Here is a 13,704-nt window from a genome sequence, read left to right on the forward strand (position 1 = left end):
CACAGAACTGTTTGTCCATCTTTTGCTGACCTTATGGAGGGGTGCTCCCAAATTCATCCACTGTGATGATTTCTCTGTTTTACTTCAAAAGAGTAATAAAGTTCAGGCTAAGACTAACTTTTTAAGACAGTCACTTAATGTCAAAAAATAATTTTGAATACTTTGGCAAATCTAAGTCTATTATTACATTTTATAGATTTTATATTTTGCCTTAAAATTTGATAATAATGATGTAACAGTATTAAACTAAATGTTTTTATATTAGTTCTAATTCAGATTTTAAAATGCCAAAATATATTATGACCTGATGGTTTTTGCCCAGACATTTACTTCAGTAATTAAAATTTTGTTTAATTGAGTGTAATAAAGAGAAGGAGAATCTATATAAGCATGGAAGTTTCACTTGAGACAAAACTGCAAAAAAATTTATCTGGCATTCATTGTGCTACTTTATTTTGTAAATTATTCTAAATTAAGAATGCTTAAAAGATGAGTTATATTCTTTTAAAAAGACAAAAAGAAGAGGAAGAACTCCTGAATGATTTCAGAAAATTGAGTCTCAGAATGTGAAGAACTACCACACTTAATGAAACCATCAGGACACACAGTACTAGAGGTGGCAGTATAAAAGAAATAGTTTTTATCAGTTCAGGATAATTCTCTACCCTGCTTATGTCATGATGTAGGAGACACTTTGATCAGTAATTAATTATTGTATTCAAGTCACTCTAAGAGAGAAAAAAATATGTGAAACTCTTCCAATTACCTTATTCTCCATGATTTAGCATTATTACCCTGTAGGCAGTTTCTCAGTATATACATTACAGTATCAAAGCAGCAGTTTTATTTTTATATAAATGTGTGTTGCAGTTTAGACTCAGTTATGGTCCTTTCTTCTTGCTGTTTTACATCAGCACATCTCTCATAAGATATGACAACAGCCAGATGTTTGACTCCAGCTGTATGATTACATGATTTTTCAAGCACTGGGATATGAGCAACCTGAGATACCTGGTGTTCTGGTTCTTTATTCGCATCTTACTCATTTCTTCACTGTCTCCTACCCTTTATATCTTATTAGGATTTTTTTTTCCTTCCTAACTGCACTGCCTTAGTGGCAGCATTGTTGCAGGTAAAGGATGAATACACTTCTAAATACAATTTCCTTCTTCTTTCCCATACATACACACACACACAGTGATCCCAAAGAGATCTGCTGCTAATGACACATTGCCATCTGCTGACCATGGATAGAAACCTGTGGGGTTAGAAACGTGTGGCGCTGCAGGTCTGTAATTACCAAAGCACTTAATAAGTACTGACTGCGTCTGATTTTCACTTGTGCAGAATGTCCCCAGGGAACATACGGGTATGGGTGCCGTCAAATCTGTGACTGTCTGAACAACTCAACCTGTGACCACATCACGGGCACATGTTACTGCAGCCCAGGCTGGAAAGGGGCCAGGTGCGATCAAGGTAAAGCCTGGATGCAATAAAACTACTGTAACTGTTTCCTGTAAAAATTGCATTGACCTATCAATTACCATCTCTGTGTCATTCATTAAGTATATCTGAGAAGACATGGGCATTTAAATACTCCATTCTATTAAATATGTTCTGTAGACTTAAAATCAGATGCCTTGGTGATCATTAACTGGAGCAAAGCACTCAAGTGTAGATTGCACAAAATGTTTTACAGTGCTGTGCTGTGCTGTCCAAAGCGTGTGCTTTACCTGCCTTGTCCTTTAGCCTAGGGAATATTCTTACTTTTTCAAATTAATAAAAATATCTCTTTCTATGAAGATCATGAATGTTCTTCCTTAAGGTTAGGATTGTCATCACAGTGGTTTCTGACATAGCTCTATTTTGGCATTATTAAATACAGTTAGGTTAGCAGGAGGGTTTAGAAGAGAAATCTTGTCTTCTGCTCCTGACACATGACCTTCTGAGTTCATGCCATATATTTTTTATTTCTTCTTGTATTTCAGCTGGTGTAATCATTGTGGGAAACCTGAACAGTTTAAGCCGTACCAGTACTGCCATCCCTGCTGATTCTTACCAGATAGGGGCTATAGCAGGCATCATCGTTCTTGTCCTGGTTGTGCTTTTCCTGCTAGTGCTGTTCATCATTTACAGACATAAGCAGAAAGGAAAAGAAACAAATATGCCCACAGTGACCTACACCCCTGCTGTGAGGATCATGAATGCAGATTACACCATTTCAGGTAAGCAATGTTTAGAACCGATTTTATCCTCAAATATTTTTCTTCATTAAACAGTGGAAGTATGAACATTTCTATTCCCCTGTGCCTGTTTTTAAATAGAACTGGAGTGTGGCAAAATACGGTTTCTACAGAGACTTTAAATTCAATGCCAAGAGCTTGAATACAGAAAGACTGCTATGGCTGTAGAAAATCAGGATTTCACACTACCTGTGGCAAGATTCTGTAGAGATAGCAATGTGGCTCAAGTTTGAAACAAATTAAAAGAAGGAGTAATACAACAAACAGGGGTTTCTGACCTATGAATGTGACTGTGAGTTAGGATGCAGTGGGTACACAAAACTTCAGGCAATGCTGGTTTTTTTTATACCACTGTTTAATGAAAGCAGCAGTTAAAGACAACAGCAGAAAGAGCTATCAAGTTCAGAAAAAGCAAATCAACAAAGGTGCTGGTGGCTCTTGAAGCACCAGAAAACGTTGGTGTGAACTTGATGGTACAAGTGACTGTAATTAGGACAATGCTGTGACTACAGAGATAAAACAGAGATGTTAACAAGTAACAAGATGTTAACAAGTAACTGATCTTCTCTGAAAGTGGGGACATGACTAGTCATTTACTGCTCTGTATCTCTAATTTCTTATTATGAATGCAAGATTTTTAGTTTTGTTTTGCTAGGTTCTTTTAAGAAACTCAAAATCAAATTCTGAAATCAGAGCAGCACTGTCAAACATATCATATCTGTGAGGAAGAAATGCCACATTATTTTCAGTTGTTCACTTTCCTGTCTCTTTCATTTCAGAAACCATCCCTCACAGTAATGGTGGAAATGCGAACAGTCACTATTTCTCTAACCCTAGTTATCATACTCTAACTCAATGCACTGCCCCACCTCATGTGAACAACATGGAGAGGCTGACTTCAGCAAAGGTAAAGCATAAAAATCTGTAAACTTCTCTGTCAACTTCTCAAATTCAGTTTATTTTACTTTGTTCCTTAATTTTTCCCATTGGTTTATTTTTGCTTTCTCTGATTATCAAGTGGAAATTCAGCAGCTTCCCACTGGTTTCAGTTTCTATTGCCCATCTTTCTTTGAAACAGGCAAAAAACAATCAGCTCTTTGTGAACCTTAAAAATGTGGAACCTGGAAAACGAGGTACTGCCATGGACTACACAGGAACACTGCCAGCAGACTGGAAACATGGTGGCTACCTCAATGAGCTTGGTAAGGAAAAGTATCAAGAATTAGAGTGAACTTTCCATACCCTGAGATTTTCAGGTCAAGATGGGATGTTCTTCTGGTAGATACGGTTCATCCAGACAAAAAAATAAGCTTTAATCAAATAGCAGGCTCATTCAAGAGTAATGGGGCAGAAATGTAATGGCCTGTGACATATGTGAAGTCAAAGCAGATAATTTAGTGATCCCTTGTGACTTTAATCACCTTCCATGTTCAGGAAGCTTCTGTCTGAAAGTGTGCAAGCAAATAGTAACAACATTTCTGTACCCTGTACTAGGCAGTTTCACAGTGCTTATGACAGAATTATTCTGTACAACTAGAAATTAATCCCAAAGCAATTTTTAAACCCTTTAGAACTTGTTGTCTAACCACTTTCATTTTCTTTGATTTTAAAGCTACTTTGTTTTTTATATAATTTTTCTCAGGTGCTTTTGGCCTTGATAGGGGATATTTGGGGAAGTCTCTGAAAGGTGAGATTATTTTCTGATGTATTCAGATGAAATGACATAGACATTCAGTTTACTTTCTGTATTACCTTCAGGGTGAAGAGAATATAAAAATAATTTTGGACTAATTTTTTCCTAGGCATTGAATCAATGCATGAAGTTTGTTCTTTTCTTTGAAGGGAGGTTGTTGTTTAGGAAAAAAACAAACAAACAAACAACAAACCAAGCCTTATAAGTCCTCTACGTGTTGCACATTTGGTGTTTCTGTAATGTCTGAGTCACAACATAGCTAAAAAGCAGAAGGGGGGATGGCCTTGAATTCAGCCTAGTGAGTGAGGTAAGGACATGCTGTCTCTGCTGAAATGCTTCACCACATTCACTGCAGGCCTTTGGAAAGCATATCAAAATACAAATACACAGAGAGGAATTAAAAGCTTTAGAAATTCAGGGTAAAGCTGATATTTTGCTCTTTTGAATTATTCCGTTTTCTCATAAGATTTTATACTGTACCACACTGGTGTATGTCACTATTTTTTATACCTTGTTAAAGTGTGCATATTTAACACATGTAGAGATTTGGCACTTGTGGGCATGGTTTAATGGTGGGCTTTGGCATTGTGTCGTGGTTTTGCTCTGGCTCAGGTTGTTTTCACACTCCCCACACAATTACTATTAGTTGAGAAAAGGTTTATGCAGACAAAAGAGACAGGATTTGGGGAAAATAGTATGAATATTTATTATTAGCAAAATCAAAATAAAAGTTACTAAAGAACTACATTTACAATAATTGTACTTAAGTAAAAGTGCTAAGTATTTACAGAAATACTCCTCCCCCCCTTTTATATCAGTTCAAGGATGAGAAGCAGTCCTTTTCTCCATTCTCAGAGTTCCAGTTTTCTCTCCAGTAACTCTGCAGCACCCTCGTCGCAGCTGGAACTCTTTTTCCTTCTCTGTGTTGGCCTCCAGGGCTGGGCTTACCCCCCTCCTGGGCTAAGACTAGAGGCTGGGGTGTTACCCAGGCTTTGAAGGTTTTTCCTTCCATAGGCTTGCCAGGGGACACTTGCTTACTATGGATCTTCTTCCATGGAGTTACAGGGGATAATGGCTTATAAGTCCACCCCTGTTCCCTATGGAGGTCCCTTCCCATGGGAGAACAGTCCTCAATTCTTTTCGGTACCTCGACAAGCTCCTCTGTGAGCTGCATGGGGGGGTATCTCCTCACCCTAATAATCTTTTACAAGTGGCAGGGATTACTTTTCAGTCTTTTCCCTGCTTAAGGGAGAGAGCGAAAGGGGGAGAAACAAGTCCCCTTTGCATGGTTCTTCTCTCTCCTCTGGCTGCTAGCTTTGACCTTGGACACTCCATTATCTCTTTGCCAGAATTCTTCTGCTGCAGTTTCTGTCCAAGCAGTTCGTCTTTAAAAGTTTTTTTTTCTTCACTCTCTTACAGAAGAGAAGGGGGAGTTTCAGTGCTACACCTGCCCCCGGCCCAGGGCCAGGGGAGGAGAGGGCCTTGGCCCACCTCAGGCCCACTGCCTCTCTCCTACATGGCTGCTGCCCCTAATTTCAACTGCGCCACAAGTCTTCTCTTCCATTTTCTGAAATATGTAATTAGCAAAGGCGCTACTGAGAATTTTAATTGGCTTCTTGTCCAGAAATTCACCTGGACAAAACCATGCTCAGCCCCAGGGGCTGGCTGACTGGGCAAAACCACGACACATTGTTACATTAATGGTTGGCTTCATGATCTGAAAGGTCTTTTACAACCTAAACTAATTCTAGGATTCTATGGTTAGAGAAAGGCCAATTTAAATGAGTCACAAAGTTATGAGCACCTATCTACTGATAGTTTAACCAAGGGCAAGCTGGATACTGAATGAGGAACAAGTCTTATCTCTGAAGCATAAATAACACATCATTTCACAAAAAAACACAGAGAACTAAGTAACACAAACACCACAAAATCACTTTTCAGCATAAGAAAATATATCTCTGAAACCACAGTCATCTGCCCTTCAGTTAAATCCTAAATCACAAGCTACCTGATGTTTCCTTTTCAGTTCTCCTGTTTTCACATTACAGAAACTTGCAAAGAAGCTGGTTACTCTTTCAGTGTGGCTGCATAGTCAAACTTTTCATTAAACATGCCATCTGTAGAAGTCACATTACCATTTGCCCAGACATTGCTCTTGGGAACAGTCTTAGATCACTTACTTTAACAGTGTCCACTTGGAGGGGCAAAATGCATTCTGAAGTACTTACTGAAAAGCGATAGTACACATTATCTGTATATAATGCTAGCTACTGTTTTAATCAGAATTGAAGATGCTTAGACTTTGAAACTGTAATTTGCTGATGGCAAGATGAATCCTATTAAGGAGCACAGCACCTGAGGTTCTTTAATTGTTGTATAATAATTTTGAAGTTTTGTGACTGGGTTCCATTTAAATATTCATTTATGAGTGACTTCTTAGAACTCAGAATTAAAGAATGTCCTTTTTTCAGCAGCAGTGTCCATAATACATAGCATGGCTTGAGAGAACAATACATTTTTCTTTTTGTAGATCTAGTGAAGAACTCGGAATACAATTTAAGTAATTGCTCATTAAGCAGTTCTGAGAATCCCTACGCTACTATAAAGGACCCACCAGCTCTGGTACCAAAAAGCTCAGAATGTGGGTATGTTGAAATGAAGTCACCAGTGCGCAGGGACTCGCCCTATGCCGAGATTGCTGGCTCTGCTACAGCCAACAAGAACGTGTATGAAGTTGGTATGTACAAAATCTATTTCTGGATGCTCAGGGTTAAGGTCAAAGAGCATGGGACTTTCTTTTTTCTTTGCTTCAGTTTAATCAAAACATATGAAAAATCACTGGGGAAAAAAATATGTGATCAGATTCTGTTTTCTGCTCAAATGCTTCTAACAACAACCTCACTCTACAGAGATAAGTGGTGTAATTCACACAAACAGGGTTTGAAATACTTTCAGTTCTGCTCTGTAACCTAGAGGTATCTCTGAATTTCCCTGGTTTGAAAGGCTTTCTTTAAACAGCAGCATGAGATAAGCTTAGCATTTGATTGCAATACAATTCAACTCTAGGTTATACTGTTAAGTACTGAATACAGCTGGAGTTAAGTGTGTGGGAGGGATGGGAAAGATCGGTTTCTTTCTCCTGTTCAGAATAAGCAGCATCTTCACCCAGAGACAATAGTATTTCACTAATATGTACCCTGTTACTATATTACTTAGTTGCAGAGAACTTTGGCATCTTGTGGAATGGTAGCTATCCTGATAATCTCTGGACTGGAATAAATTGTGTCCCATATCATAGGATACATTGTCCTTTTCTGTTTCCAATTAGAAATGGAAATTCATAAATATCCCCATGGTGCTGTTCTAAAATCTTGATTAAAAACCCCAAATTCATGGTTTTTTCTAAGTTTGCCACACATAAAGAAGAGGTGCTGGTCCACTTGCTTCTGTCAGTAAATATCTTCACGGCAGGGCCCTGCTGCAGGTCCACGGATGCAACTCAGTATGAAGTCAAAACACCTAAACATCAACCTTGGTTTCTAAATCTACACTTCGGGAACTCAGCATGAGAAGGAATCTTCATATTGAAGCAGAACCTGAAATGAAATACAGCATTTTCCTTCTGTTTTATCACTTCTCATGTTGAATGTTTGTGTGTTTTTTTTTTTTATCACAGAACCCACGGTGAGTGTTGTCCAGGGACCATTCAGCAGCAGCGGACATTTCAGCCAGGATCCTTATGATCTTCCAAAAAATAGCCATATTCCCTGTCATTATGACTTGCTACCAGTTCGAGACAGCCCCACATCCTCTACAAAGGGTGTCAGCACTGAATGACCCCAGAAGCTGGTGTGTAGAACAGTGGGACTCTTAAGGGGCAAAGTGGCATGGTTGTGCTCCTTCCTCTAGTTTACCATCATATTTGGCTCCTAATCTGTCCAGCAAGAATTTGCTGTACATTAAACAGAATCTCAACATGAGGTTTGTGTTGTGTATACAAGTGACAGATGGACAAATGCCACACTCTGGGGATCTTGATTATTTTTTCTCATGGCAGTAAATTTTATAGAAACAGGAATGCAACACATTTATACTGTAATATACTGGCCTAAAAATATTAGTTTTCAGATCAATTTTGATAACATCCCATTTTAGCAACTTCAAATATAGACTTCATGTTTGTCGTGTTTCAGACAGGACAGTGCAATTTACCAAATACCACTTTTTACAGGTGATCTGATTCACTAGTTATTCACTAGTAGAAGAAAAACTGCCTTGCCAAATTTTACCTTCCATTCTTATCTTTAGTTAAGACATATTAAGAAACAAGATCTGATGGGGATAAGTAAGCACAATACTGCAGTTGTTTGAGAAATCCATCATCAGGCTTTTTTGTCCATTACTGGTGGTGGACATGGGTTGCTTGAATAGTTCTGGAGATAAAATGATTGCATACATCAGTATTATATGATGCTTCAAGGTCTCTTAGTACTGCAGACCTCACACCAGTTTTCAGCAAATATTTTGCTACCGTGCGTATGTTGCAGTTCTGACCACTATTTCTGCCATACACAACTAATAATCCATAACATATCAGTAATTACTTCAAAAAAATATGTAAAATAAATCAGTTTATTTTTGTCACCATGGACTGATTATGTAAGGAGTGGACAAAGGTGATGACTTCTGTAAGTCTTAACTGCAAGGAAGGGTTTACATTTTATAAACAGGTAGTAATAATGACTGTAATATAGAATAAAAATAGTAAAGTGTTCTGATTTTTTTTTCTTAGAAATAACTAAGCAAACTCTGTGCATAGTTGCTAAAAAGGCACCTTTTCTTTTTTATAGTTCATGTAGGGAAACACATGCTTAAGCTGGTCTTTTGCATTGCTAATAATGTGACACATGTACCCCCCATTCTTCATTAACTTCTGTCTCCATTTTTACTCTGTGTGTCTGTGTTTTTAGTGAACCAGCTTGTAACTGCAAAAATATTCTACTGTGTGTCCATTTATTTTGCATTTTTTGCCAACTGGCCTTTATTTTGTCCATTTAAAGGGACCTCTGGGCAGAGGGAGAGAATTAAAGCAAGAATTCATGTCATACTGGTGTCTATCTGGAGGTGATTAACTAACATGTAACAGTTTGACCTAATTTGTTAATTGGGACAAAAAAAATATGGTGTTTTTTGTTGAGAATTATAAGAAGAATGCAGAAGAAAAGTAAAAAAACAGTTCCTCTTTAAAGTTCAGCTTAGTCTGTTACTCATATGGATGGAGACCATCTTTCTAGAAGAGCCTTTTTTCCAAAAGAGTCTTTCACTCCTTCATAAATAGTCTGCTCTCTGGCTTAGCACATGGACTGCCATGACATCTGGGCTACAATACAGTCTGACACAAAGAATTATCACTATTATGACAGCACTGAAATATTGCTAAGAAACCCACAACCAGTTGCCTTTGGAACACTAAATGCAACAGAGGAACAACTGGAAGAAAAACTGACAAAACTTTCTGAATTTTTTTTTAAGAGGAACTCCAGAGCTGAAATAGAAGTACAATTTCCTATTTATTTGTTTCATCACTGAAGTGATGAAAAATGACTAAGCTGCTTGCAAAGACATCGTAGCAGATGTGCTTAAGCCTGAGAATTTATATGCCTCTGTGAAATGTCCCATAACATTCTTGGTTCTTGCTAGTCATGATAACTGGCTGTTTCACAATTCATTGGGCATTTCTTGTACATCCTTGGAATAAATTATTTTATTTTGTAAGTACACACATTAACTAGAAGATTTCAGAAGCTGGTTACAATTTAATCCCTCTGTAAGACAAAGTAATGACTGGGTTTGTATGCATATAGATAATGTGTAGAGCTACTGGTATATACATTTTTTTGTATTGTGTGAAACAGACTTTAAAATAAAACCTTTCTTTTCTAAAGCCATGCATAGCAAATGCTGCCATTTAGTGATTGTGAGCTCACAAAAACTTGTTTTCTTGCTCTGTGCAAAATTTGGAGGCCACTAGGTAAATGAATCTTCATAATCTAAACCGTTTTTTTAACATGGGAAAGTGAAGAGCTGAATAAATGGTATTTTTTTGAAAATCTCCAGTATGTCACATATCCTCAAGTGATATATTCAATCAAATATTCATTAAAACAGATGAGTTTATGAAAATTTTGCCTATGGTGTATGTTCTAAATATATACAATACCAAGGTCTGCTTTTCTGTATGTGGGTGAAACTCCTGCTGTGTAGTCAGCATAAGCATTGTCTGCATTTATCTGAGCTGGATGTGCAATACAGGTGCATTTACAGGTAGAGTCTTGTGAATTTACTTCAGTGAGTGACCCTTGGTAGGTGCTCAGAAAACACATTTCCTGAAGTACAGTCTGCTCTCATTGAGACACCCAAACTCAATCCTCCTGACTGTCAGAGAGCCCTTTTTGTAGATCCCACTCTGGTCTTCACAGAATTTTAATATTTCTGGAACATGCACACTTATATTGTGGAGAAAACTGAGTAAGTTGATGTAATAATTTTGGCAAAGACTCAGAGAATTGGCTTCCGCAAACAGAAAGGAAAAGAGACACTTTGCCTCTATATATTCACATCACAGTTGTGAGAAACATAGCATTGAAAGTGGAGATAGCCCTCCCCTTCCAACTTGTCATCATTTTAATAAGAAGTTCAAAATGCCGCACAAAGCTAATAGCTGATTTTAAAGTAAGTAGTGAGTATAAACTTTAGATTTTAAATACTGTAGGCATATTAACTCAGGCCATTTAGAATATGAACCTCAAGGCTTTCTACTATATCAAAGATTTTTAATCACAACACACTGTCACACACAAAATTTGTCCTTATCTTGATCTACCCAGACAACTTCCATTAACTTTAATTAGAGATGCACATGCAGATTACAGGGGAAAGAAGATTTCATTGTACTCATACTTCCTGCTGAGACAATCTGCAAAGTCAAGTTCATGTTGAAGTGAAGTTAGTATAAAATAAAGTCAAAAGTGGAAAACGTGTTATTTAAAGTATATTGGATTTTCAAGTACTGTAACTATAATTTTTTTATCAGATATGTGTCCAAATAATAATTCTTAGACTGAAGCTCCAAAGCCCAGACTGAATAGAAAGCTAATTTTGACAGAAAATGCTTTATATTAAAGACTGTACATATAGTATCTGGATTTACTGAAGACAAATGGGTGTATGTTTATCAGTTGCTGTACAGAAAATCTTGTCATTTGATACACTCATACAAGTGCTAGAGCACTGAACCTAACACTTCTTTCTTCAGTTTTTTAGCCCACAAGACTTCACTTTGATATGACTGAATTGTAATATATTTTTAAAGAAAACCTAACAAGTATGCCCGGCTTTCTTCTTAGTTGTAACAAGAAGTGTTTTGTTTGAAAATATATATATTTTCCAAAGATGACTGATGTTCATCATTCTGCCCCTCACTACTATTTACTTCAACTTCACATACCTGTAGGTTAATACAATAAAATTTCTAATGAAAGATGGTAAATGCTTTGAATTTTTTTTCATTTTTTTTTCATTTGCTTATGATGGATCTTGAGTGGGAAATCGTGAGGGACAGCACAGACTACACACTTTGGAAGCATATAAAATGTCCTTCTTGCCATCATGGTTTGACCCCAGCTGGCAACTACCACACAGCCACTCACACCTCCAGGGAGGAGAAGTGAAAAGGAAACTTTGTGGATTGATATAAGAAGTGTTTAATAACTGACACAACATAATTTACTACTACTGCATAAATTATTACTACTAAAACTAATAAATGTACTGAAAAAGAGGGATAAAAAAATAAACTTCAAGAGAAAGCAGTGATGCACAGTGTGGTTGCTCACCACAAAATACAGCAGTGTATCAGCTACTAAGATGAAAATTAACTGTCCCAGCTAAAACCAGGACACTTGCCTGTGCTGGTCTACCGAGTGATGCATTTCATTTTCTCTCTTTTAGAAAATAAGTAGTTTATCAAAGGCTTTGCAGAAAAATCAACTGAACTTATGTGATTACTGTCTGCTGCTGTGGGTATTAATTCTGTAAACAGGACAGTTCTTTCAAGTCTGTCTCTTAAATGCCTAAAGCTGTAACTTTGAGAAAGATGACAAGCTGAGTTGCCAAAAGTGAGGCATTTCCCTTTTTAGTCAGATAATAGCCTTGGATTAACCATTAAAAATAGTACACAAAGTACAAACACAAAGGGTTGTAATGTATTGTAACTTCTAATTCTGATGCTCCTACAGGGAATTCAAAACACAGGCCACAGACGGTGTGAGAAATTGTTCTTTACTATCACAGGTTGATCAAGGAGGACAGATTGGACATTAAAAACTAATCACAGAAAAATAAAATCCTTTTGATGGGAAGGAGAGAGAGGAGAAAACCTATGAGACTGAGACAAGGGCTGCCAAAGACCCCCGTGGGAGGAAGCAGTGGCATAGAGAGCTGGAGAGCAGAGCCTGAGGGAGTTTGTCTCTCCCATGTGTTGTATAATGCACCCTCCTGCTATGTATGCCTGATTTCTTTGATCTCAGAGGTCTAACTCTTCAGATTCAGAAAGCTACAATTCAGTATTGTAAAAGCGTATTTCAGGCTTTGCTGAGCAAATCTGAGAAATACGACTTCTTATTTCTTCAGCACTATTGAAACAGAGGGCTTCATTCATAATAACTGACTTCTTTTACATTCAAACAGCCATCTTACTAGTGCAAGAGAAGAAAATAACTAGAAGTGATCCTGATTAACTACATACGGTAAATAATCATTAGTTATAAATTAGTAGTCTCAATAAAGAGTCATGTTTCCACTTAAAAAAAAAAGGGCTTAGACATTTCAACTCTATTCCAGATTATTACCAGAAAAAAAAGGAGAAGGATACTGGGGACTGGGATCTTCCTGACCACAGGAGACAACCAAGCTCCCTGGTCCCTCACATAGAGAGTGGTGTACTGGGCTGGCAGACTTAGTAGTGGGGAATGTTGATCAAATAGTGAAGACTGTACAAAAAGCTGCCTGCTTACAAGTGATACCATGACTGAGAGTTAAAGCCACAACACAAATGCCCTGTGATGATGCCTATGGACCCTGGGAGGAAGACGTCCCTCATTAGAGGTCTCCCTGAATCCCTGAAACCCATGGGCATCCAGCTAAAGGGATGCCCAACAAGCCTTGCTGGTGGGGAAAGAGCTGTAGCCACCTTAGAGGAGGCAGTAACCCCCAACCACAACCGTAGAGAACATAAAATTTGGACTTGGGGGAAATGACAAGAGAATTAATTAATTAATTATGGGAGAAAATACAGTCCAATTGTCCCTAGCAAAATTGGCTCCAAACTAATTTGGCGCACGGAATGTAAAACACCTACATCTCTTATGGGACTCAGAAAAGCAACATTCTCCCCTGGGCATGGAGAACAAATCCACATGAATGAAGAACACTGGAAAAAAGAAACACTCCTTGGATTTTGGACTTGCAAAAAGGAATCCCCAAAACCCTAAGAGTCAGCAAACCCACTGATAAATCAGAGGTATTAGTGGGTGGCCGAAAGAAAAACCCACAAAAGCTCTTGTCCCTGTTACAGTCTCACCTTTCAGACACCACAGAAAGGGAAGGAGGCGGGAAACCCTTTCCTTTGTCCTCAGTAGGAAAGCTGGGGGACAGAGAGTGTTTTTTTTCTGTCAGTTTACCAAAAACTCTAAAGGAGATTTACTA

At 37.8% G+C, this 13,704-nt stretch overlaps 1 protein-coding gene across 2 annotated transcripts in view; it reads left to right on the forward strand.

Moving 5' to 3' along the window:
• MEGF10 (multiple EGF like domains 10) overlaps positions 1-9,888 on the forward strand; it is an 82,894-nt gene extending 73,006 nt beyond the window's left edge. The window contains exons 19-25 of one of the 2 annotated variants that reach the window (XM_050329906.1): positions 1,348-1,476; positions 1,989-2,225; positions 3,023-3,150; positions 3,322-3,445; positions 3,886-3,930; positions 6,470-6,676; positions 7,616-9,888. In XM_050329906.1, the coding sequence (XP_050185863.1) occupies positions 1,348-1,476; positions 1,989-2,225; positions 3,023-3,150; positions 3,322-3,445; positions 3,886-3,930; positions 6,470-6,676; positions 7,616-7,776 (1,031 nt within the window). In that variant the 3' untranslated portion in view covers positions 7,777-9,888. The remainder of the gene's footprint in view (positions 1-1,347; positions 1,477-1,988; positions 2,226-3,022; positions 3,151-3,321; positions 3,446-3,885; positions 3,931-6,469; positions 6,677-7,615) is intronic. The other variant, XM_050329907.1, reaches the window with a different exon arrangement.
• Positions 9,889-13,704: the final 3,816 nt, after the last annotated feature.

Source organism: Myiozetetes cayanensis, unplaced genomic scaffold (genome assembly GCF_022539395.1).
Source record: "Myiozetetes cayanensis isolate MyiCay16 unplaced genomic scaffold, myiCay2020 scf4, whole genome shotgun sequence".
In the NCBI taxonomy this organism is placed as follows: Eukaryota; Metazoa; Chordata; class Aves; order Passeriformes; family Tyrannidae; genus Myiozetetes; species Myiozetetes cayanensis.